The sequence below is a fragment of the Staurois parvus genome, unplaced genomic scaffold (genome assembly GCF_062004578.1).
Source record: "Staurois parvus isolate SC_StPar_1 unplaced genomic scaffold, SC_StPar_1.0 ptg000098l, whole genome shotgun sequence".
Classification (NCBI taxonomy): domain Eukaryota; kingdom Metazoa; phylum Chordata; class Amphibia; order Anura; family Ranidae; genus Staurois; species Staurois parvus.
Window position 1 is genome coordinate 2,987,843 of NW_028317894.1, and position 27,898 is coordinate 3,015,740.

Consider the following 27,898-nt stretch of genomic DNA (forward strand, 5'->3'; position numbering starts at 1 on the left):
AGGCGTAATGTGAGAATGTGAAATAATGTTTCTTGTATTCACGTGGCGGAGGCACGGCCTTGGTCACTCCAAGGTTGATGATCTGAAGTTAGTTCCATTTGGTTCAAGGCTGCTCTTACCAAACCTTGTCCTTAAATAAAGCTTGGCTTGGTAAAACTACACTTGGGGGCATGAAAATTAATTTAGACAAATTTGCAAAAGATCCAACAGAGTCATGATTGGGAATAATCTACAAATGTATGTTTTCACATAAAAATGTGTTATGTGCTTCCATCACACAGTGTCCGGTCTATCCCTTACGCACACAGAAGCAGGTAAAATGATGTCTATTTCACAATGATCAGCAAGCACACACTAATGCTCATGTATAAACACGAATGTGGCATAATAGAATATTCTTCAACCTTGAAGGAGTTAAAGTATCTGTGAACATGTTACCTAGATAATATAGTTCCTATACGGTACACTCAAGTGTTCGTACAATAGTACAGTTGCATTGTCTTTTTTCTGGATAGCAGGGGGCGTGTCACTCCCCCCTAAACTGGGTGGATACGTTTATTCATCACACACAGCGGGGAAGTACTCTCCACACTGTGTATGCTGAGTTCCATACAGCCTATGCAGCTTTCCAGAACAGAAGGTGCTTCCAGGAGCCACTATAATCAAGTGCTTGGCAGGTTGGCATGGCCACTAATTTGACCATGGGACATGAAGTACGCTGTGTGTCAGTACAGTATCCTGTATCTCAGAAAAAGAAGTGGGGCTACACAAACTGACCATTCCAACACAGATCTGATTCCACGGCTGATGTAGTCAGAGTGAAAACTAAAAAGGAACTGGTAAGATCACCAAGTATTTCTGTTAGATAGCATGCAATTACAAATACTTTTCATTTGTTGTTTTTTTCAATCAGCCAGTGGGCTGATTGAAAAAAATAACGAAAAAACAATGGGTTCCCCCATCCACACAACCAAGGTGGATGGAGGAATCCTCCCTGCTGTGCCATTGTATTCTTACACTAGGGACTCCTCTGCTCTCAGAATACACTGATCAGCAGCTGCAGTTGCTAATCGACTAATGTTTTCCAACATTCTCATTGACAAAAGTCGATTGTTAGATTGACTTCTGTCAACAGGGAGTGGCCATACATGGATCGAAATTCGTCCAGCCCCTGCTGAACCAGCTGCATTTTGACCCATCTATGGCCAGTCTTATATGCAAAAGAGTAGCTCCCCTACACTTTGACCAACAGAAAGGTGGGAGGGCATGGATGTTTGTGAGCTCCATTCCCACCTTGGAGATTCTAAACTTTGCCCATTCACAATGCCCTGGAATTTGTCTGTAGCCAAGGGAACTGCTACTGTTTTTTTTACCAGCTAAAACTTGGGTTTTTGGGGTTTTATGGTGGGTTACATTTATTTTATTTTTTAAACAGAAAATTAAGTTTTCCTATATGAAGGAATTTCATTCAAACAGCTAATTATTTCACAGTCTTGCCTTGTAGTATGCAAAGTTTCATTAGGGTGGACTCGCACTTTGATAACTAAACCACTTAAGCTTCGTTCCATCAATATATTTTTTTGCAAAACCAACATAAAACTAAATGAGAATCCTTAAAGTTTTATCAGGCTGTTATATTTTATTACATCAACATAAAAATATCCATATGGCTTTTCAGTTTGTCATTTCTCTGTAAAATGAGCAAGATGTTTGCTTCCATAAATATGCGAATCAAAATGACATAGTTACATGCTGTAGTATGACAGAAGAAGCACTTGGGACATCAAACGAAGTTACAATTTCCTATTATAAGATGTCATAACAACTTAAACAAACATCAAATAAAAAGTCCCCTCCATAGTAGAAGGAGTGTAAGAACTTCATTGATATTAGATGATGTAAATGTGTGAATGCCAGCTTTCTAATTTATTTCATGTTTCAGAGACTGCAGAGTTTAATTTGCTATTCATTGAAGTCTAAGATTAGTATTTGCAGCCAACCATAAGCAATGCAAAGTGAGAACAGAATGTTGTGTCAGCTGGTGTCCTCTAGGAGTTGCATGAACTGAGATCCTCATATGGCCTCTTAGCTTCCGCAGGCATCATGACCTAGCATAGGGTTATCTTAATTAATGCCTATAGCAGTGAGCATGGCCCTTCAAAGATATGAGAAGGGGTAGTGAGGTCTAAGGTTTCTGCATTCAAACATTTACAAAGCTGCATAGGAACTTCCTGTGTGAAATGAGCTCAATTGTGTGAGTTATGTTCAAGCTTCATAGCAAGTAGGCAACCTCTAAATATGTGTACATGAGGAAAAAATAAATAAAAACAAATTAAACCTTTCATGGTGACTAAAAAATAAAGAAAGTGGATCACATGAATCGTGAGAAAAATGTCTTACAAGCAACTGTATGAATCTTCTCTGTTTTCTTTAGGTTCACTGACACTAGTAGCTTGTAGGCAGAAAATGCAGCTTATGAGTTCACTAGAAGGAGAAGGAACACTGGGGTGTTCAATTCCAGTGAACTGATATGTTGGCTACTGGCTTAGGATGAGCAACGTCTCCACACTAAGGAAGACACATATACCTTACAAAATATGTAGATTCCCCATGTCCATCCACCTTCTGAAGCCATTACCAATGGGTCTAGATCAGGGTTTCTTGACCAGGGTTCTGTGGTTTAACCTACGGTTCCTGCAGAGGTTGCCAGGGGTTCCTTGAGCCATTTCTGCCTCTCAGTTAAGTTCCCACTAACACCATTGATCTTTTTAGCTATCTGTATCAGGAGTTCTAGATAAAGAACATTTTAGCAGGGGTTCCCTCAGATTGGAAAGTTATTTCAGGGGTTCCTCTGTGTTGAAAAGATTGAGAAAGGCTGATCTAGATTATGAATTTGTATTTTATCAAAAACATTTTTTCCTATGGTTTTTGGATAGTGTTGGAAAGGATTAAAACCCATCAGGTTTGTACTACAATCAGAGATTTTTACCCTCATTTAGACTGACGTCACAAGGTTGATTCTGTCACTGGCAACAACTTGCCAGCTACAAGGTAACTACATTACCACTTACCTATTTTAATGCAGTCACTCTCTTCCTAGCTTGCTTAGCAAGACAAAATCAGCAGCGTGCTGGGCCAGCAAGTGAGTGATTCTGTAGAAGTAAGTAGAAACCTTACCGGGGTGATTCTGCTGCTAGTGATACATTGCCAGGAGCAGAATTGGAAGTGTGCCATCAGCCTTACTCTACCTCGTGAAAATAGTTAAAGAATAAGTTCACCTTTTCTAAAAAAAAATTAAATAATAAATGCACATTTTTTTGCAGGTAAAAAATGTGTTTACTATTTTGTTTGGTAGGAGCCTCGAAAGCATTGCACCTACGATCAGCAGATAGCGGGTGCTGCGCAGGGCTCCTGCTGACTGTCAGTGTAAGCTGTCTGCTTGTACCTTGTATGGGCAGGCATTTACACAATGACAGGAAAACTCAATGAACAACCTAGAGTACTCACTAGCACCCTGGTAGTTCATTGAGAGCTACAAGCCATCAGCCGCAAAGGCTATTAGTACTTGTAGTTCATTCGACGAATGCTGCGGCTGTGTGGGCCAAGCCCCACATGGCCATGTTCTTTTTAAATTGTAACAGCAGGTGTAGGGAGAAGATCCCCAGCTCACTGTCATAATGAGAGGCTGCAGGAGTGGAACATGTTACATGGTCCATCATAAAAATGGTACATGTAATCCAAAGGTGAAAGTATCCTTCAAATCAAAGTAAATGAGGGAAAATGTTCAAATGCAAGAAGAGTGGGGAAGGAAAGAACCTTATCACTGTTTGTATCTCTGCTGCAGATTTTGTCTCACTTCCAAAACAGGTTCTAACCCTTCCACACATCTAAAACTAAGAAAAATAAGTATTGGCTGGGTATATATTTTAATTATCATAACAGAGAATGCTGGAAGTGAGTGAGGACCTCCAATCATACAGTGGTTACAGCAGAAGCTGTGGAATTGCCAGATGTAAGACTCTATTGTTCACTCATTACAGAACTAAGTGTTTTGAGCAGAATGATCTGTGATGCATAGAGATCAGTAATACTCACATTTCAGTCAGTTAGAAGTAACACTCTGAACAGAGTGCACCTGTTACATAAATCTATAGTTTTTAAACACGAGAAGAGCAGCAGGATGTGATCCCCTATCTCTGAGACCCTGGGGGTAACACTCCTCATCACATTTAGCACTGTTAGGACAGCTGCTACTTCAGGTAAGCCGTTGATGAAATCAGAAGAAGCTGGGGCTCTATATACTGTATGCAGAAACCAGTCCACAGATATGGCATTTCTGTGCCCCGTCTAGTAAAATCTTTATTAGAAATCAATGGAAAATTTACTTCATCATAGGACAGCAGAAGCGTGGCTTAAAGGCCAACCTCAACCTGTCATACTCATGCTAAGGCAGAAAAGAAATGCTCTACCAGAGAGCCATGGATGAAACTCTTCTCGGCTCTTGCTGTATCTCTACTTGATGTGTGTATCTATAACCAGCGTTTAAGACTAGAGAGAGCAGAAGTGAAGGTGCGGAGAGCAGGATGTGTCCCTCTGTAAGACATTAGAAGGGACCCAGCTTCTGCATTGTGTCCAGAACTATGAAGCTGTTTCGCTATTTCCTCCACATCCCACTGGCCATCCTCTTGCTTGGCCAGTAAGTGGTTAACTAGGTGCGGGTAGTAGACGGTGCCTATGCATTTTACCATCAGCTTGGCATCCAACAGCAGAGAGAGGATTTCAGAGTCACAGTTAGAGTCGTTGACCTAAAAAGAGGAAACGGAAAAATACCTGTGAGAAAAATGTAAGATTGCACGTTTTCTTCTTTGTATATTGCAGCCTCCTGGAAGAGCCAACAGACAAAAGCCTTGCCACAAAAGTGTTCTATTCTTAGCAACAAATCTCATCTCCTTTCATGACTCAGAGCATCACATTTCCAGGATGTAACAGAGAGAGCAGATACTGTGCAAAACTGCACAGACAACACAATACATAATCATTTCTCTCTGCATGTCCAACCAACCTACATCTTACAGAACTATACTGCACATGAAATGCATGTTTATTGTAGTATGTTTTGCTCCAGATGTCTAACCCATGATGCTTTGACCTTCAAGAACAATTTCCAGCTACAGTTCCTAGTGTGGAATAAATTCTTATCGTGAATGTATAGGAAGAAAGTATTTGAAAAGGTACCTGTTGTACTTTAATTGCACTGGAGGACCTTTTGAGTACTTGTTGGCCAACCTTGACATACAGTAATCCTGATTTTTCCTGATTCAGAGAGCAACACAGGAGGACAATACGAGATGGACCCTTCTTTTTTTTTATCAGGGTCATTCCAAGGAGGGACCATAATTCATTAATGAGACCTAAGGGTTTTGAACTAGGATGGGAACTACTAATGATTCACTACATTAAATAATACAAGGGCACAGCTAAAGCGAATGGAGTAGTGAAAGTAACAGACATAATGTGAGTAGGTGTAGTAAAGGCATAGGTGGCTACTTTGTAAGTGCTTCTTGGAGATAGACTCTGGCCAAGTGCCACATTAGCAATAAAGAATATACATTTTTGATTAACAAAGGCCCAACTTGTTTCCAAGCAATGGTGTCCTTCCAATGTCCAGCTGACATGGTTGTTTCATATAGTTGACCCCTCTCTTTCCTCATTGGCTCACCAGCTGTGATTGGCAGCCAATGGCTCCCACTGCTCTCTCTCAGGCCAATGAGGAGGGAGAGATTCCAGAGAGCTGAGACTCTCATGCACATCGCTAGATTGTGCTGGGGCTCGGGTAAGTATTGGGGGGCTGAGGGGATTGCTGCACAAAGAAGGTTTTTTACCTTCATGCATAGAATGCGAGAAGGTACAAAAAACCTTGAGCCTTTACAATCAATTTAAAATCACAGCTCCCCTGAACTCCACATGGCCATATGTGAAAGTGTGGCGTGGTCCCCTACAAGCACATGTGATGCATGCACCATAAACCCAAGGTCCCATGGGTCACAATAGGGATGAGATTTGGGTTTACATGAGCTCTACCTGTTCACCGTTCACATTTCCAGTTAACTAATGTGAGATTTTGCTGTGCCAAATGTCTTGTAACTATAATGCCCTGCAAGAGCCTTAAAACATAGGTCAGATGGCTTAGAATGGTCAATAATATTGTCTATGTTATGTACTACCACCCCCGAAGCCTTTGTTTTGTTTAGTTTTTGCACACATGTAAAATATTGGTGGTTCTGATGTGATATGCCACACGATATTAGTGCAATGGTTTAGGAAATGCAGCATTCAGTAAAAAAAATAAAATACACTAATGTTAATTTTAGGGCACACAAACACAATAAATTACCATTTATTTGGTAAAATATAAAAATTAGGTAAATACCTACCAAGCATTTTCAACCTTAAAATTGCATGTGCCTGTGAAACCGCAATTAACTTCAGTACCCTATATTTTCTATAGGTGAGGCTTTAAAAGCCACTATAGGTCATTGGTTAAGAGTTAACCATGAGTTATGGCCTAGAATTATTGATCTCACTCTGGCATGCATGGCAATATGTAACATGTGTAGAGCATGTTACATATTGCTGATTTCGCATGTATGCACCCCCTAACGCATGCATTTACATTCGTGTTTTCATGTATGTGGGGGTAGTGTGAGGAGCCTTGAACATTTTTGGGGGGGATTTTAAGTGCTTGGGTGTAACTTTATTTTTTTACATTATTTTATTATTTTTTTTTACAAAACCTTTTAATACCTTTTCTTCTCCTCACACAGCCCAGAACGTCGGAGACAGTATGTGCATCTTTTTTACACAGTTTATTTGGCAAAGGTATTAGAATGGGGGTGGGGACATTTTTAAGACCAGTTAGGTGTAAGCTTGAATTCTACTTTAACAATTTAAACTTCAGTTTAAATCAGCTAAAAACATCAAACAAATGGTGTACAACGTCTTGTAGCTCTAGCAAAGGGACCACTGCATCCACATAAAGACCAAGTGTTCTTCTCTACAGCATGCTGGCAAGGGATAGGTTTTTCTGCTCAAGATTGTGGTTACTTTCTAAAGAAAACAAACTCTAAGGCTTTGCACACTTTTGTTTGATGGATATGGAATGTACTGTATTTAGTCGATTTACATTTAAAGGTTGATTGGACTTTAAATATTATATGAGATTTAACGGATTGCATTCATATCTACTTTATATAGGATATTATTTACGGATAGTGTTTGAAATGGGTTGTATGGTTTACATATACTTCAAATAGGTTTGTGTGGATGGTAGAAGTATGCCACTGAGAACAGAGCAATGATCCTTTCGTGTGATAAAGACTGGCAAGGAAAAAGAAGGTACTAAGGCTCCATGTACACTGCAGATGATAAACTCACATTTAAGAGCTTTTCTGCGTTTTTTTCAGCAGCCCCTGAACTCTCCCTAATGTTTTCCTATGTGTTCATGTACACATCATCGTTTACAGGCAGTTGAGTTTACAGTCTTTTTTTGAATGCACCAAACTTGCGTTCAGGAGTAGATTTATCAGCGTTTCAAACGCCAAACGTTTGTAAATGTGGCTAACCGTGTCTATAAGCATCTGGAAAATTGTTTTAACTCTTCTATTTCCAGATGCTGTCCAGAACCTTTTTTCATCATGAAAAATGCATACTTTGAGGTTTCGCATGAAAGAAAATATGTTAGACACTGCTGCAATAATTTCTGCACAGAAATGAGCTGGAACACATCCAAACACCACAAAAAAAAATGTAGCTAATCTCAACATCTACTGCTCTCTCTGCTTCTGCTCCGTCTATTTCACTCAAAATGTCTGAAATAATTAATTTTTTACTGTTTTTCAGTGCATTCTGGGCATTTTGGAAGGTCTCCTGAGGTTATCTTTAAAAACCGCTTCTAAACGCAAACGCTCAAACGCTGTATGCAAACACGGCTAAACAGACGTTTTTTAACCTACGTTTTCCAGCAGTCGGTTTCCATCGTTCAGAAGTGTCCTGTGTACATGGAGCCTAACAATATGATCATAAAAGGTAAATGCTGATATACATGATTAAAAAAAAAAATTACAACAGGTTTCTATTAATATGACTGGAAGTCCGCCAGCTAAAACTGAAAGTGATAATTTGATGCTTTTATTTTTAGAAAATCTCTTGAAAATACTTTTTTTCCCATCTTCTCTCTATTCCCCACTTATTTCAGTTCCCTAATTTGTAGTTCTAGGTCGGAGAAAATACATTATGAAAATGACTGTGTGGTGACTTAACATACAGAAATTGCACCCCAAGGTGCTTTCAAAGCCTTTGTCATTTGCTGTTCTCAGGATGTCGTAAGGAAACAAGTAAGCCTGGTAATTACCAAGTACACATTACTTCTTTTACAAACTGCTCAGGCTTCCGGAAACTAGGTTTTTAATGCTTTTTGTTTGCAAATGATTCGGATGAGCAATTTTAGTAACGTGCAAATTAAAAGGAGTAAACTGACATTGGATGTCAAAGATACAGATTTTTTTGTATCTATGTTACGTTTGGAGAATCAAACATCATAACACCTCCAGACTAGAAGTATCCTAGAATTTCAAGACTTGAAATGCGTAGGAGGAGAATGAAAGGGTCTCCCGCAGGTGTAATAAGTCTATCAACTGTAGAGATTTAGAAGAAACACTCCACAATTCAGCGATACTTATTATTAGCTGACTTTTACAGATTTTGATTTTTTAAAGCAAGAAATTGCTGCAAATATATCGGAAACATGCTTTATATAAATTCTCAGTGTTAGTGATACACACATTAGTCTGCTTAAAGGGTTTGTATAGGCAAGACTTCAAACTTCCCAAGCCCACTCTAGAACTTTTTCAAGAAAGATTTTCTTTTGCCATTTTTCTTTAGCAAGGCTTTTAAACACCTTGCAAGGGCAGCTGCTGGAATGAGGGATTATCAGAGTCTAGAGCAGCTCCTTTATAATTACAGGGCTGTTGTAATAATAAGCGGCCCAATAACTATTTGCCCCAGGCCCACAAGATTAGGTGGACAAAAAGAGACTTTCAGTAATGAAGCCTGGATTATCGGGCTGATTCAGTCATACTTAGATCAAAGGTGTTACCTTGGACCTGCATATGACATCAGTTAAAAAAAACACAAGTTAATTTTCTATTTATAAAATCTATTCCTATTTAACCCTTTTTTTTAAAAAACTAATTAACCACTTCCTTCCCTTAGCTAATATTGTTTTGATGCCTAATTTTTTTTTTTTAGCAATATACGTTATTTTTTTTTCCCATTTGTTTTGGGTTTTTTTCAGTGTCCCCCACCAAAAAAAATAAAGAACTAGAAAAAAAACTATTCATTTACATATTTTGTACCAGAAACATAATTTTAGTGTTATTGTAAATGGGAACAATTATAGAATAAAAAACATAGCTTTTTATTCACTGTAATTTTTTTAAGTGATATTAAAAGGCTCAGACTTGATTTAAAAAAAATAAGAAACATATTATATTTATCTGCTCCCTGATCCTCCTCTTCTTAGGTCACCTAGGCCTGTGCTTCTGGCTCCTCCCCCCTGCTCAGTGCCCCCATAGCAAACTCCCAAGCCCTGCTCTATGTCTATGGGAGACCCGCTGCTGTCTTTGAGCCAATGAGGAGGGAGAGAGCTGGGAATGCCTGTGCTTTTGTGCACATCACTGGATCAAGATTGGCCTCAGGTAAGTATTAGGGAGGCGCTGAACGGGAGTGGCACACAGAAGGATTTTTTTCCTTCACGTAAACATTCAGCCATTGTGGTACAAGCTGCATGCGAGAATTGTTACTCTCTATGTAAGAGTTGCTGGGTCCTTACAGTAGTTCGAGACATCAGCAGTACGGTGCACTAACTAGTAAGTGCTACTGATTGGTGCACTGTGGTTGCTGTTCTGGTGACAACAGCCACCAGGATGACCAGAGAGGGCACATCTCTCTGGGGGAAGACAGATAGCAATGAATGCCTGCCATGGAGATTTGACTCTCCAAATCTGTTTATAGATACACTTTATTTTCAATTTAGACAGGATCAGTAAATACCAAGGTATCTTTTTTTATATGTTATATGTTCTTTTTATATGTTTTTTATATGTTCTTGGTATGAGTAAGCATAAGGCACTAAGTGGCAGCTGACACATTCACTTGTCAGCCTTTAAAACTTGATAGAGTGGACATTGCTTTGGTTCCAAGTGGGCCTGTCTACATATAATCCGTTGTTGTAGCCGCCGCAGCCTGGCTTAAAATAGGGCTGATAGCAGTCACTGCAGAGTGCCCCTTCAGTACAGTCTGCTGATGAGCACTTCATGCTCTAGATATACAAAGAAAGAGAAATCTACTTTTTTTTTTCTTTCTCTACAATCTTGCATGGTAAAAAGGTTAATGAGAAGAAATGGAGAAATGTGGAGTAAGCCTTTGATCCATGTCTGTATTTCATGCAGAGAAGATGAACAGATCGGGTGGAACAGTCTGAAAATGAAATACATTGTACAAAGCCCAGCATCTTACACGACTCAGAGCTTCTGTATTACAATGGCAGAAAATGACACATAAGAAGTACAAGCTCAGTTCATCTATCTATGTGGGGATGCTGATGAAATGTGCAGCTTGCAGAGATGGTTTTTTTTGTTTGTTTAGATTCCAGTCAGATCGTTTAAGTCAGTTACTAAACCATGGCAAAAAACACATGCTATTAGCCTTTGTACAGGTTTTAACAAATATCACAAATGGATAGTGGTGTGTTTTAGGTGATGCAGTCCATGTGTGCAGACAGCTAGACTTCAAAGATTGACTACAGGCACACTACAAATGTTTGTATTCGTATTTCTACCCAGCTAGTCTTGTGATCCAGACACTTCTCCTAGAAAGCGTAGCCAGGTCTAGAGACCTTCAGTGCAGCTACAGCTTAAGAGTTTTGTTTTATCTGTTAAGATTAGAGCAAAAAATAAATGTTAATCCTGCCAGAAATCCATTACTGTCCTATGCATCCTCTAGTACTACTCCAAGCAGTCTTATCTTCCTGCCCAGGTTACCTCTGTGAACTACGGAACACCTACCCGTAGGTTATCAAGATGGGGAGAGGGGAGGTGTTCTGTAGACCTAAAGCACTAACTGTTCTAGCGTGACAACACTGGTCACTCCTCCATAGATAGAAAGTGTAGTCACCCTACTAGTGGAAGTGTGTTACAGGTAGAATCATCAAGTGACAATAAAAGAAAAAAATAGCTCTGAAAAAAAGAAGACAAATGCAACTGCCTTACTTACCACTTGCTGTCCGGCCGCTGTATATAAACGGCCGGACAATGGCAGTCCAGGGGCGGGTTGCCGTTTATAAACAGCGCCTGCCATTTTGGACTGTGCGCGCACCCTAGGAGTGCACAGCACCGAGATCCGGTGCCCGCTGTGTCCTCCGGACACAGTGGAACACCGATTGTCGTACCGGACCTCTGTGCGAGGTCCCAATCATGTGATCACTGATTGGCCAATCAGTGATCACATGCAGAGTAGTAAGTAAGATGTCACTTCTGACATCATTGCTTACTATGTGTGAAATCTGTGAATGATCACAGAGATCACATGGTACAGGGCTATTCACAACAGCCTTGTACCGTGTGACAAGCTGTGACCAATCACAGCTCACACAGTATTTCTTAATGGCTGCAAGAATGCAGCTAGAGAGAAGGAGAAATGATTGCTTTTACAGCCTTTATGGGTGTAAAAGCAATCAGTGTAAAAAAAAAAAATCTTCATCACCCCCCACAAGTAGTACAGTGTCATCATGGTGACACTGTACTGCTAGAGTGACAGTATGTAACAATGTAACAGTATGTAAAAATTTTTAAATTATAACTTTTGGTTATAAACTAATTTGGGTTTTCATTTTTTTTTTTACTAAAAAGATAACTGAATAAATTTTGGCCAAGATTTATGATGAAATATTATTTGCTAAATTTTATAAGAAAAACACAAAATATTTGAACATTTTCATTTATATAGCAAAAAAAAAAAAATATCCCAGTGGTGAATAAATACCACCAAAATAAAGCTTTATCTGTCTAAAAAAAATGCTAAAAAAGTCATATGGGTACATTGTTGCATGACCGCGCAATTGTCATTCAAAGTGTGATAGCGCTGAAAGCTGAAAATTGGCCTGGACAGGAAGGGGGTGAAAGTGTCCGGAACGTGGTTAAGTGGTGATCAGCTGCAATATTCTATTTTTTTGTACTTGGGTTTAGATACACTTTAAATTCTATATTTTTAAAAAGCTCCATAATCATTCCAATCACTTATATGATTCTGTGAGAACAATGTTATTCCCATTCTGGAGGTATAAAGGGTTAACCATTAAAAAAACACCCAACATTTCTGCAAGCAATGCCTCTCTCCTTGAATCTCTATGACCTGCAGGGTGCACAGAGTGTGCCCTGGAATGCAGAGCACCATGCTGTGATCAGGACTCCTGTACGCATGATGTCATAGCTGCCCCTGTGCGCAAACCCATAAGGAAAGACTGGGTGAAGATAGCAGCAGGGACAGTGTGCCACTGGAGGGCTTCCCTTGTTTATTTATTTATTACAGGTACTTTTAAATTTCAATTTACGCAGTGCTTTGCATATATATTGTACATTCACATCAGTCCCTAACCCTCAAGGGGCGTACAATCTAAGGTCCCTAACTTACATTCATACATACACATACTAGGGCCAGTTTAGACAGGATCCAATTAACCTACCAACATGTCTTTGGAGTGTGGGAGGAAACCAGAGTACCCAGAGGAAACCCACGCAGGCACAGGAAAAACATGCAAACTCCAGGCATGTGGTGCCATGGTTGGGATTCAAACCAATGGCCCTAGTGTTGCCAGGCAGACGTGCTAACCCTTTAGCCATTGTGCTGCCCCACTGTTTTGTTTGAAAGGTAAGTTCAGTATAGTGTGTTAGTATGCAGATGACATTAACCTGCATGGGAATCAGATTTTTTTTTTAACCTTACTACAGCTATAAAAAGTAGTCCCCCCCCCAAAAAAAAGTCATCAGCTACAAATAATGGAGCTGCTGACTTTTATTATTAGGTCACTTACCTGTTCAGGCATCCAGCAGTGTCCTCGCCTGAGCTGTTTCTTCAATAAGCCATCAGGTGTTGGCACCGCCATCTTGTCTAAGGGAAACCGGCAGCAAAAGTCTTGTGGCTTCACAGCCAGTTTCCTACTACACATGCGCGAAGTAAAGGCTCTGGGGGGAAGGAGGAGGGACCAAACTTTCGGGTCAGTTCGCTGCAGCGAACTGAGCCTGAAGTGGGAGCAAGTATCTGTCAAAAGCAGGTACCCGCTCCCCCTCTCCCCTGCAAAAGATGCCAAATGTGGCAACAGAGGGGGGAAGGACAGACAAGCATCAACTTTAAGGAATACCCAATACCAGAAACTAATTGCAAATCACAGTTGGAAGCATGCTGATCTTCTCCTCACACCGACTGTAACAATCTGAGAAGAGCTAGGCCCGCCTTCACAAGTCCACTTCATTCATTCACAGAGTTCTGTGAATGAATAGATCTCAAGTACCTGCAGCATTTGCAGCTGATGCCTTGTAATTCTCAATGATCTGCGAGGGCACTGGTGAGATTCTCATAGTACATTAAGCTTCATGGACTGAAGAAACTGCCTGACCGTGTCCGAGGTACAGTCATGGCCAAAAGTATTGGTACTCCTGTATTTCTCTCAGATAATGCACCACTTCACCCAGAAAATTGTTCCAATTACAAATGTTTAGGCTTTTCCATGTTTATTTATTTTGCTTAATGGCATGACACAAAAAAGTGGAGAAACAAAAAGCCAAATATGACACATTCCACGCAAAACCCCAAAAATGGACTGGACAAAATTATTGGCACTCTCAATTTAATATTTGGTAGCACACCACCTGAAAAAAATAACTGAAATAAATCGCTTCCTGTAACCATCAATGAGTTTCTTCCACCTCTATGCTGGAATTTTGAACCATTCTTGTTTCACCAACTGCTCCAGGTCTCTCAGATTGGAAGGGTTCCTTTACCCAACTGATGTTTTGAGATCTCTCCACAGGTGCTCTATGGGAATGAGATCTGGACTCATTGCTGGTCAGTTCAGTACTCTCCAATGCTTTGTCTTAAACCATTTCTGGGTGCTTTTTTACATGTGCTTTGGGCTATTGCCCTGCTGTAGAACCCATGACTTCTGATGGAAATCCAACTTTCTGACACTGGGCCCGACATTGCACCCAGGAATACTTTGTCAGTCTTCAGATTTCATAATGCCACGCACACGGTCAAGACATCCAGTGCCTGAAGCAGCAAAGCAACGCCAAAACATCAGTGAACAACCCTCATGTTTGACTGTAGGGACTGTATTCTTTTCTTTAAAGGCTTCATTGCTTTTTTTGAAAACAGTAGAATGATGGGCTTTACCAAAAAGCTGTAATTTGTTAAGTCTGTCCACAGCACATTCTCCCAAAAGGATTTTGGCTTCCTCAGGTAAGTTTTGGCAAACTCCAGCAGTGGGGTCCTCCTGGGTCTCCTACCATAGCGTCCCTTTTCATTCAGATGGCGACGTATAATGCAAGCTGACACAGTAGCGACCTGTGCCTGAGAGTTAGGTTGAATTTGTCTGGAAGTTGATTGAGGTTTTTTAGCCACCATTCGAACAATCCTTCATTGCAATCTTTGATTATTTTTTCTCTTTCGTCTACATCCAGGGAGATTAGCTACAGTGCCATGGGCTGTAAAATTCTAGACAATGTTGTGCACAGTGGACACAGGAGATCTCTGGACATGGACCTGTAACCTTAAGATTGTACATGCTTTTCCACAATTTTTGTTCTCAAATCCTCAGACAATTTTTTGGCGCTCGCTCTTCTCCATGTGGCACACAGAGACACTCACCAGAAATGTAAATATTTCACCATTTTAACTGGTTGCTGGTGTGATTTCTACATTGTCAGCATCTGTTAATTGATATAGGTGAGTTTAAGTACAAATTACAGGTGCACCACAAACTTGGAATGCAGTTATTTCTTACAATTTTGAGAAGGTACCAATAATTTTGTCCAGTCCATTTTAGGAAATTTGGCTTTTTGTTTCTCCACTTTTTTGTGTCATACCAATACAAACAAAAGAAACAAATATGAATATGCCTAAATATTTGTAATTGCAACAATTTTCTGAGCAAAGTGATACATCATCTGATAGAAATGCAGGGGTGCCAATATTTTTGGCCATGACTGTATGGGCAAAGAGCCACAATGACAGTCTGCAAGAGCCTGACATTAAACTTGCAATCTGTTGATGCTGATGCAATGATTTACAGGCTCCTAAGAAACAAAATTGTAAATGCAAATTTTGTTACCCAAAATTATTATCTTTTTTTTTACTAGAGGTGAACTTATCCTTTAAAAATTGACTGCGCTGTATGGAAAATTATCATCTGAACAGTAACTGCATCCTATCAGTCTGAATTCAATAGCTGGTAGTGGGATTTCCTCCATCCATGCTGTTTAGAGTATATGGGGGAATTAACCGAATTTATATGCAAGACTACCCATATTCTGTTCCAAAAGATGGACAGCCCCTCCAATTAAGGGGCAGCTTAGAACTATGTGTTAGAGATAAGCAAGGCTGTTCCCATTGATACAATAGGAGCCTTGCATAACGCTCTTCGAAAACTGTCCTTTCAATCTGCAAGATTTATTTGGTTGGGGAGAGAAATGAGGACAAATTATTTTGGGGTGTCAGATATATAGCTGCCCTCCAACTGCACAAAAAGCAAAGTGGGTGCCTTTTGCTCTGAATGGGAAAATAATGAAACAAACATTTCCCTTCTTATTTCCCTTATGTTATACTGCTGTTTACACTGTGTTGTTTGTATGCATATAAAGATAAGCAGACAGCAAGCCTGATATCCATACATCCAGACAACTAGCCACACAGCACACAGTATCTAGGGAAATTCCATCACCAAGTTCCATGAGGCACGCTGCTTTTTGCAAGAGTGTTTAATTATTAATATGTCTCTAACAAAAGGAAAGAGAGCTGTCAGACTGTGAAAATTTACAAAGTAACAGTGCAACATTCACTATTAGATAAAAATACACGCCAGCCTGTCAGATGTTAGCAGTAGGAGCTAATGAAAGCACAAGACGTCTAATATCAATGCTATTTCACAGTCCCCCTGGGCACCATTTACCACCTGGCCAGGCTTGTCTTACACTCCAGTTCAGTGCGTGTGATTTTAACCTTTGGGGGGAAATGAACGCAGTGAATGTATCAAAGATCCTGCTTGTAACTTAGTAGCCTGTTGTTCTTAAATACACCTAAATGGCCCCTCTGTGGATAATTGCCAGTAAGAAAATCAGGGGAGGCAGACAAAGCCAATGTTCCATGAGAAATCATATCTGGAGATGTACATAATACAATGTTATTGTCCTAATGTCGTATTATCCTAGTACGTAGGACTATTGGTTTGTTTTATTACCATCATTATTGTTTCCTATGTGTTATTAGTTATTGAAGTTACAAATTTCATGATCTTGACTTTAAGGCACATAAAAATATTATATTGATGTTCCAGATGATCACTCCATGTAAAATGGATATTAATGAATAAGTTACAAATTGACCAGTAAATGTTTGGTGGTCCCAAGACACTGGATCACTGCCATAAGCCCTCAACCAATAAAATTGGCACACAAATGCTCATGTGTAATCAAACATTGAACAGGGTAGTAATGGGCCCTCCCAATGGAATTTACACACCTTAAAGTAGACATTCACCCCTCTAAACCACTTAGAATCTTTGCAACCACAATGCCCCCCCCCCCCTTAATTCTAAAAGCAATTTTTTTTGTTTTGGCCTTGTAAGGGATTTCTGGTGAGACGAATTGTAAATAGAAATGCGCATGCGCATAGAAATGGCCAGAGAAGAGTGGTCAGTTGTGCGCATGCGTGTGGAAATGCGTGATCGCACATACGCACGGCAAAGATTGGCGCCAGATGGGCTATTTAAAGAGTGCCTCTGCCCATGATAGGTGCTGACTGGTCTTCAGCTCCCCCGTGTCCTGCTTGTTCCTGTGTGATTCCTTTGTTGCTGACCTGACTCTGATTGCTCTCCTGATTGATACTGGTTCCTGACTTCGGCTCTGCTCCTGACCTTGGCTCTGCTTCTGATTCTGTACCGTGCTGTCCGCCCATTGATGCCCCTGGCTATTCCTATGACATTGCTCCTGTCTCATACTCTTGCTACCTGCCTTGCTTGGTGCATGCCTGGCGATCTACAAAACCCGCTCTTCTTGTTACTACTGTGCCTGAATCAAAAGATCATCAGTCTTCCAAGGTCATCATCTGCAAGAGCTGCAAACAACATCTACTGGCGCTCTTGTCCCCCTGGTCCCTAGACTCCCTCTGTTCCAACTCCAGTGGGGTCAGGGCTAGTGACACAAGTGAGGCCGACCTCGTCATTTAAGTCTCCCATCAGGTACGTAACAGGCCTATCCCCGCACTCCATTCACACCTAGGCAGAATGACATTTGTTTTGCTGCAGCAGACCCTAGGGTATCCACAGCAGGCATCAGCTTATACAGAGCAAGGATGGTGAACCTGGTGGCACATCATCATAGGCTGGCTGCAAGTACCTAGAAGAGACAGGCAGCTCCCACTGACACATTTGTGTTGGTGCTGCTACCTTCCATCAATCCTCAGATCCATCCGGTGCTCAGACTAAAAGGCTGCTGAAGCTTCTGTGTACTGCGAATCACTGGAGGGACAGTCGGCGCTCAAGAAATGTCAAAAGGCATTGGCAGTTTCACAGCTGTTTTATGTTATTTCAATAAAGGATTCTACCATTTGAAGTTTACCTGAGTGCTGACTGTCCCTTCAGTGGCTCCCGCTGATGCCAGAAAGGAAGATGGCAGCATATGACAAGGTAAGAGGGAGTTCAAGGAAAACTTGCCCACTAGGTGTCGAAGTTCCTCTTTAAAGTGACTTTACTGGTCTGCATGAGTACATCCAGATGTCAATGTTTTGCCAATATTTTTGACCATGACTGTAGTTACCAGAAACCCATTTCTACCCCTATCATCTGTAAAAACCCAGAATCTTCTTATTAACACATTGTCACATTGTTCTAAGTCAAATCACAACCAGTTAAACAAGAACATGAAAGAGGATGATCCTATTTGAGTGGTGTTTGGATACCAAAGTCTCCAGTAATGAACCTCCAGCCCTCATGACATGACTTTAAAGGAAACTTTCCGGTGAGAGACATGGAGGCTACCATTGCTAATTCTAATTTTACAAATGCTACTTTCCAGGCTGCCATTTGCTTTAATGCATTCTATCTCTTACCTGGACTTGCAAATAAGTAAGTTTGACTTTACAGATATATATATACACTTGTTCCAAATCAGTGATTAACCTTACTGGTAAATTACTAGCTAGGCAACAACCATATTGAGAAGGGGATAGGTGAGGGCCTCCTCTAATAATCTCTCATGAAACGTTTTCTTTCCAGGGACAATGTCAACTTGTCCACTGAAGGCTAATTGACAATATCTGTGTAAAGGGGCTCCTCTGACCCACTGATAATCATCTCATCAGTTTTCCCCACTGTTCCTTGCTCCGAAAACAAAACTCTGTGTCAGCTGGTGTAGACTAGAAAGAGTGGTGAGATCACTATTTTCATCATGTGACAATGTTCAGGCCTAGTAATTAGCAGCTAGGCCCAAACACTGTCTTTTGAGAGGTCACACTCTCCCCCATGACCAATAGCACTGATTATTTTGTGCTGGCTGAGGTAGTGGACTCAGTGGAGGAGAGCTAGCAACTTTAGAATCAACTGGTAAGGGGTTCACATTTACATAGACACAGTCACCTTGCCCTGAAAGGGCAAAGCAAAATCAGGCAAGGAAAAGTGAAGGCGAGTCAGAAGGGCTGGCAAACCATAAGCATTAGAAAAAGCCATTATCTGTATGAAAATAATAGTTCAAAAGCATGCAGTGTAGCTTTTCTTGTTTGGGGTGCCACATCTGCCAAGACTAATAAAAAAATAAAAATAAAAAAGGAAATTGCTGCAAGGGAAAGGGAAAATGTTCTTTACAAAATGCTACAAAAAAGCACTGTGAAGAAAAAGGTCAGCATGGAATGAAAACACTCAGCACACAAGAGCCAACACAAGGTAATTATGTACTGAAGCCTTCTCAGAAAGACCCTGCACAAGTAATGTGCACCTGCATATCCCCGGAAGCCAAGTTCAAATTCCTGATTTCTAAATGAGTGTACATACAGAATCTCTGCATCAACTGGAAGATTGGGGGGGGGGGACAAAGTATATTCGTTGGATGTGTGCCTACCTACCCAAGAAGTACATTACTTTAATATCCAACACATCCTCGCACACCATTTCTGTAGGATCGAGAGGAAAGGCACAATATTCGGTATCAGCACTTCCACTACATCCTTTTTAACTATAAGCATCCATAAAGCTGTCAGCCTCCCCTAACAAATGGCTAAATAATACATGGTATCAGCAAGTGGCACGCTACTCTACACACAGCTATGGCTAAAGCTGCGCTAGCACAATCTCACTGAATCGATAGCCTATGATTCCCTTTGCCTTGTGCTATTTGCTCTTTCATTACCAACAAGAACTGGTTTGGTGTAGAAGAGGCAGAAGACTAAAGATTTTTCTTTTATTTATTTTCTATCTGTATAAATATAGCACAGAAGGCTGGCTGGTAGTTGTAGTCTACTTGAAATATTAATACAATCTTGGTAGCCACATATTCCCTGACATTTGTAGACACAAAACACTGTGGAGGCAGGTTACAAATAGTCATGGTCAAAAATATTGACACCCCTGCATTTCTGTCAGATAATGCACCACTTCATCTACACAATTGTTGCAATTGCAGATGTTTAGGCATTCTTATGTTTATTTCTTTTGTCTGTATTGGTATGACACAAAAAAGTGGAGAAACAAAAAGCCAAATCTCACACATTCCACACAAAACCCCCAAAATGGACGGGACAAAATTATTGGCACCTTCTTTAAATTGTAAGAATTAATTGAATTCCAAGTTTGTGATGCTCCTGTAATTTGTAATTAAACTCACCTGTATCAATTAACAGATGCTGACAATGTAGAAATCGCACTGGCAACCAGTTAAAATGGTGAAACATTGACTCAACCTTTCTGTTGTGTGTCTCCGTGTTCCACATGGAGCATGGAGAAGAGAAAAAGCACCAAATAATTGTCTGAGGATTTGAGAACAAAAATTGTGGATTAGCATGGACTATCTCAAAGTTACAAGTCCATCTCCAGAGATCTTAATGTTCCTGTGTCCAATCTCCCTTGATGTAGGCAAAAAGAAAAAATCATCAAAGGTTGCAACAAAGGATTGTTTCAAATGGTGACTAAAGAACCTCAATCAACTTCCGGACAAATTCAAGCTGATTCTCAGGCAGAGGGTACAACTGTGTCAGCTCGCATTATACGTTGCATTCTGAATGAAAAGGGACGCTATGGTAGGAAACCCAGGAGTACCCCACTGCTGACACAGAAGCATAAAAAAGCCAGATTGGAGTTTGCCAAAACATACCTGAGGAAGCCAAAATCCTTTTGTCAGAATGTGCTGTGGACAGATGAAACAAATTACAGCTTTTTGGTACATCCCATCATTCTACTGTTTTCAGAAAAAGAATTGATAGCTTTAAAGAAAAGAATATACTACCTACAGTCAAACATGGTGGAGGTTCACTGATGTTTTGGGGTTGCTTTGCTGGTTCAGGCACTGGGTGTCTTGACTGTGTGCATGGCATTATGAAATCTGAAGACTACCAAAAAATTCTGGTGTGCAATGTAGGGCCCAGTGTCAGAAAGTTGGGTTTCCATCAGAGGTCAAGGGTCTTAAATCAGGATATGACTCAAAGCACATGTCAAAAAACACCCAGAAATGGTTTCAGACAAAGCACTGTAGAGTACTGAACTGGCCACCAATGAGTCCAGAAACTCAATCCCATAGAGTACCTGTGGAGAGATCTCAAAAAAACAGCTGGGAAAAGGAACCCTTTCAATATGAGAGACCTGGAGTAGTTGGCGAAAGAAAAGTCAGTCAAAATTCCTGTAGAGAGGTGTAAGAAACTCATTGATGGTTAGAGGAAGCAGTTGATTTTATTTATTTTTTCCAAGGGGTGTGCCAACAAATATTAAATTAAGGGTGTCAATAATTTTGTCCAGTTTATTTTTGGGGTTTTGCGTTGAATGTGTCAGATTTATCATTTTGTTTCTCCACTTTTTTGTGTCATACCAATACAAACAAAAGAATTGAACATGAGAATGCAACAATAACTGCAACAATTTTCTGGGCGAAGTGGTGCATTATCTGACAGAAATGCAGGGAAGCCAATATTTTTGACAATGACTGTGATATCATTAAAGCCAAAATCTAGGTCCAAATCTAAGCCCAAATGAAAATATGTCCCTTAACCCAAGAAACAGGGATTGCAGGGCGTTATAGGCCCCCCTCCAATGGCAGCGTCACCACGTCAATGTTCTATCACAGTATATTTGTGCACAGAGTGGTGCTGACATCATCACTGACACTGCAAACTCCGGAGGACTGCCAACTGCTGGAATAGAACTGAAGAAGCAGAAGACCCAACACATCAGTTAACCTGCCTGAAGACTTTTGAAAAGAAAAAGCACTTACTACACTTCCATGAGAGATAGTTAAAAAAGGTCTGGTAATGAAAGAGTGCTTAAATCCAAACAAATGACATAACATATTAACCAAATGTCTCATTACAGTAAGAGTCCCACAGCATTCAGTGTGAAAAACCGGGCTCTATAGTATGTGTCTTTCCTCTTCTTCTTTCTTATTACACCAGTGATCCACCACGTTTCACTCTAATGCAATCACCATGTGACACCTTAATGAAAAGAAAGGTCATAAGCGCTTTTTCCAAAGACTCGGATGCAATCTCATATGGTTTGGTTGGCAGATGGTACTCCCTCTCTCTGGAGGCTTTTTCCCCATTGTAACGTGAAACTCAGGAAATGAATAATAAGCACCAAAAAGTAAATATTGTGCAGTTTTTATTATATAAAAGTGCTCATATAGCTTTATAAACAATGCAAGCTCACATTTGGTGGTGCCCAACCTCTTGCCACCAATACACACAGCCTGCCACTATAATCGTTCTGCTCCACTCACTGGAGCTGGCGTGCGTTCCAAAGACCGGAACAGGAATTGACATCACAACGTAGATCAGATATGATGAACGTGATAACAGCTCTATGTGGTTCACTGCCATGGTGTATTCAGGAAGCTCTACGTCGTCATATTACTGGAACCTTATAAACTATCAGCTTGGTCCTGATTGGTGGATCTAATTTTGGAATACAAGAAAATGGCTTCTGGGTTCTAATTGTTTGTCTGTTATTGTCATCCTATTTAAATGATTTCCGGTTGTGTGGATTCATGTCAAGATCTTCACAATAGGCTTATCATTATTAAAATTATTTAAAACAAAAACATTTTAAAACATATCGCAATATAAAAATATATATAAAAAAAGTTTGTTACACTTAGGAATCCTATCTAACTCATATTCCCCAGATAGATTAATAAATATATTTTACTTTTATTTCTTAAAGAAAGACTATATATATATATATATATATATATATATATATATATACACCGTATTTTTGCTTCATAAGACGTACTTTTTCCCCCAAAAAAAGGGGGGAAAATGTCAGTGCGTCTTATGGAGCGAATGTAAAGCGGCCGGTCCGGTATTTCTGCCGCCACCATGTCAGAATACCGGGCCGGCCGCTCAGCTCTTCTCTCCTGCAGGACCTTACCTGTTCCTTGCTCCAGCGCTGCAGTCTTCCCGCGGCGGCTTCTGTGACAGCCGGGTGCCCACTGCGAATGTGCGAGAAGCGCTGCGTTTTCTGAATGGTCCGGTGTCTTCTGGGACACGACAGGTCCCAGAAGGCTCCGGGCCATTCACAAAGCGCAGAGCTTCTGACGCATGCACAGTGGGCACCCGGCTGTCACAGAAGCCGCCGCGGGAAGAAGGAAGGACAACTCTGAGGAAGTGGGAGCGGGTACCTGTCAAATTCAGGTACCCGCTCCCTCCCCAAAGTCTCTGGTAATCTCCTTTACTGTCTGCGGTCTCTGGTCATCCCCTGCACTGTCTGCAGTCTCTGGCCATCTGTACTATGTCCACAGTCTCTGTTCATCTTCTGTACCATGTCCGTAATCTCTGGTCATCTCCTGTACTGTGTCCGCAGTCTCTGGTCATCCCCTGTACTGTGTCCGCAGCCTCTGGTCATCCCCTGCACTGTGTCCGCAGCCTCTGGTCATCCCCTGCACTGTGTCCGCAGCCTCTGGTCATCCCCTGCACTGTGTCCGCAGCCTCTGGTCATCCCCTGCACTGTGTCCGCAGCCTCTGGTCATCCCCTGCACTATGTCCGCAGTCTCTGGTCATCCCCTGCACTGTGTCCGCAGTCTCTGGTCATCTCCTGTACTGTGTCCGCAGTCTCTGGTCATTCCCTGTACTGTGTCCGCTGTCTCTGGTCATCCCCTGTACTGTCCGCAGTCTCTGGTCATCCCCTGTACTGTGTCCGCAGTCTCTGGTCATCTCCTGTACTGTCTGCAGTCTCTGGTCATCCCCTGTACTGTGTCCGCAGTCTTTGGTCATCTCCTGTACTGTCTGCAGTCTCTGGTCATTCCCTGTACTATGTCCGCAGTCTCTGGTCATCTCCTGTACTATGTCCGCAGTCTCTGGTCATTCCCTGTACTATGTCCGCAGTCTCTGGTCATCTCCTGTACTGTGTCCGCAGTCTCTGGTCATCTCCTGTACTGTGTCTGCAGTCCATTGGTTCAGAATATGTTTTTCTTGTTTTTCTCCTCTAAAACCTAGGTGCGTCTTATGGTCAGGTGCGTCTTATGGAGCAAAAAATACGGTATATATATATATATATATATATATATATAAAATCATGTTTTAACTTAATATAAAATATTAGACATATATAACTAAACTTAAAGTGGCAGCTACACATTTTGTACAAAAGGGGTAACAATACAAGTAGGGATATTGCACTAGAATTTAAGTTTTAAAGGAGAAGGAGCCCGCTATGAGCAAATATTTCTCTGATACAACACTTCCATGATGTATTGATTTATGTTATTGGGTGATGCTGTTATTCAACTCCTCCACTATGAGCAGAAGCAGCCACCTGCAGGCAATGGGATACTAAGTTTGCTGTCCATTCAGAGTGCTGTGCCGTGGCTGTGACTCCTGTGCGCATGTGCAGGAGTAACATTATCATGACCTGACCATCCAAACGGCCAGAGAGCGAAAACCCAGAAGGAAGACTGGGTGAAGAAGGAAGTGGTGACAGCTCACCGCTAGAGGACTCAGTTTTAGGGTCTGTCATAATGTGCTAGTATGCGATGCACATTTTGCACATTATGGCTTAAACGGCCTGGGGTTACATTCAGGAGTTTTACTAAAGCCTTAGTATAGATTTCCCAACACTCCCCTTCCCGAACAGAAATTTTGAAGTAAAACACATTTCTTTGACCAGTGAAAAACTAAAGACTCCCTGCCACACGTCACTTGACAAGGTATTTTTATGTGAATGTTAAAACATTAAGGTTTTAAAGCAGAGGTCAGTTTTTATTTTTCATTGTTAGAAGTTGCATTTTTACATTTACACTATTAGACCTCGTGCACATGGACATTTGGAGGCTCAATCTGTGAATCTGTGCATGGCTGTTGTTCTAGTTTCTCACAACTTTACTGCCTCCACACTTTTGTCTTTCTTCAGCAGTCCCCACTGCGTTAATGTAGGTTGCATTCATCTACCAACACTCAGTTGACTTTCAGGACACAGTAGTGACAGGGGCAATCACACAGACCAGAGACGCACCAGGCATCCTACAGACCCTGCATGTTTACAATGTTGAAAAATGTTCAGGTAGTTAATAATTAATTTCTTTGCAGGGTGCATTTTTTGTTTTTGTTTTAAATAGTGAAAGAATCACTTTAAAAAAGCAGTATGGCCAAACCTCTTTGGGGCGTACTTCTCTTCTGGGTCACAGGGGTTTACTTAATTCTGCACTCTGGTGACCCAGATTCAGCCAACAGCAGGCTAAAGCCCACTGTCAGCTAATGTCACAGAGCCAGTCTAGGCTCTGCAGGGATCCCAACAATAATGCTGGGATCCACCCAGATGCCTGCCTGGCAACTGGCTCAGCCTCCTAGCAAGCCACTACAGTCCCCTCCAGAGCCCGGTACTCCAGTGAGTGCTGGAGGAGCAGAACACAGGCGGTGACTGAAAAACACTGGCTCTCTGCTCACCAAGACCAAGAACTGAGGAAATCTTCTGAAGGGGGCAACTGCGACAGTGACAACTAAGAGAATAATTCCCTCACTTTGCAGAGCTTTACTGTGGTTTCCTGTTTCAACTCAGGCAAGGAAAGTCAAGGGTAATCTCCCTAAAGGGACACTGATGGCAAAAAATTAGCTCACATGGGTTTAAATCCTTCACTACTCTATCCAAAAAAAAAAAAAAAAAAGTCTTATCCACACATACACTTTAACCACTTTTCATGATGACTGACTTACAGAGGCTTTCCTGAGCTAATACTGAAAAGGATGTAACTGCACAACTGAAATGAAGAGGCAAACAGTGACATTTCTACTTTTGCCCATTACCCCTACTTTTCAATACTGTGACACTGCATTTTGGATTACATTTTACCCTTTTTAAATAATAAGTTCACCTTTCATAACATGTTACATCCTTATTCATGGTGTAACATGTTATGAACGGAACGGCCCCCGATTCCCCCCCCCCATCCCTGTTGTGACAGCTAGCGGGGGATCTTTTCCCCCCTACTAGCTGTCACAATTTAAAAAAAACGTGGCCACGTGGAGCTCCACCTGCCCAGCCGAGTCACTCAATTACAGTGTTCTGTGAATGAAAACACTACAAGTTCCAACAGCCTTTGCGGCTGTCAGCTTGTAGTTGTCAATGAACTATCATGGTGCTGTGAAGCACCATGGTAGTTCATTGAGCCTTCCTGTCAATAAGTATCTGCTTGCCCATACGGGACGTACGATCAAGCAGATACAGTGACAGGACACAGGGAGACCTGCATGGCACCAGCGATCTACTGACTGCTGGTGCAATGCTTTCGAGGCTCCAGAAACAAAAAATAATAAATGACATTTTCCTCTGTAGAAAGAAATAGTATGGCCTGGTATATTATACTACCTGACAAAGAAAAACATGGAGAAGGGATTATCATCTAGGTAGAGTAATTGCTTTTAACCCCCATGAAAGCTAGACTCCAGGCAAACAACTAAATATGCAGATCAAATACATATGTGGGAATGTTTTTTCATGCCAAGTATTTGTATTCCTGGACAGAAATGAACAAAAAGCACACTGAACAGCGTATCATTCTGTCGTTTTGTTCTCTCCACTGATCTGCCTGGTTCTTTCACTGCAACGCAACTTACTGGCTGCTTGTGCTCCACATTCCATGTGTAGCTTGAGCTCTACGGTACTGAAAGCGGCTGATACCAAGTCGAATTTGGGTACTTACACTGCTTGCAATTAAAAAATAAATTAAATGTTGCAATATTGTTCAGCGATACAGTATTTTTAACGAAAGGTACAGTCATCCTTTCTGCCTAGCCACCCGGAATAAAATAGCCCACCCTCCTCCACTTATCTTAACCCAATTGCTCATAACATGAGCTCACAATCTTTTTCTGATGGCTGGGCCTGTGCAGTTGATATTCACAGACTTCTATGAAGCCAATATACAGGAGACAGACAGATAGTTGAATCCCAAAGCCACGTGTAAATCCTACCATTTTGATGTCCACACCTACCCAGTGAATCCCCATGGACTTCTCTAGGAGTAAGTATGTACCCGGGTTGAATAACTTGTTAGATGAGAACTGAAAGACTCTGTATCAAGCTGCCCAATTGTTCTCTTGCTCTGCAGGCAGGCAGGAGCTGAAGCTCAATGAACCTATCCATGCTTCACACAATACATGCCACAAAGTAAAAAAAGAGGCTGCACTGTAATGACGATGTCAACGCTAGACAGCTTCATTGATGGACACATGCTGCATCTTTCCACCCTAGGTTCACTTCTCTAGGTTGTTTCACCCATCAGGGCTTAATTGTAGATCACAGAGTTGTCCGCCTCCAACTCTATGATTAAGCTCAGTTAGGTGAAATGCATTAGAGGGGTGGCAAGGTGCAGTGAGTGCTGTCCATCAATAAAGCTTTCTAGCTTTGATTACTCCATTGGAGAGCGGTCCCTTTTCTTCACTGTGGGGTGAAAAACATATTTTAATTGAGGGGCCTAGGCAGAAAGCACAGCTTATACTATATATAAACGTATATTTATCCTTTATGTCAGTTAGCCTCTACTCTTTCCATTTTGTTGCCAATTTTCTCTAAAGGTGTTGCTGTTCTGTCAATCTGCGCTGTAGTTATGCTGCGTGTTCAGTTTATGCATTGCATTAATAGTCCTTAGCATGTCCTCTTATTTAAATATTTCCTAAACAAACTAAAACTTTATTTCAAACGAACGCCGCTTAAATTTTGGTGTATCAGCCTGCAAAGCCCTTGTGATAAATAAAATGAAAACAGAGGAGAAGAGGAGTCTGCTGCCAGGTGAGCACAATAAACGCAGAGCCAGGCAGAAGATAAAAGCAGACTGCTGTCTTCCCGGGCCAAGCGCTCTATATTTCACATCAATTCCAGCAT

General features: G+C 41.1%; 1 protein-coding gene across 2 annotated transcripts in view; it reads right to left on the minus strand.

Moving 5' to 3' along the window:
- Positions 1-1,613: 1,613 nt before the first annotated feature.
- Positions 1,614-27,898, minus strand: part of NBAS (NBAS subunit of NRZ tethering complex) — a 1,021,307-nt gene continuing 995,022 nt past the window's right edge. For both annotated transcript variants that reach the window (XM_089671087.1, XM_089671086.1), the window contains one exon: positions 1,614-4,805. In XM_089671087.1, coding sequence (XP_089527213.1) covers positions 4,530-4,805 — 276 coding nt within the window. In that variant the 3' untranslated portion in view covers positions 1,614-4,529. The remainder of the gene's footprint in view (positions 4,806-27,898) is intronic.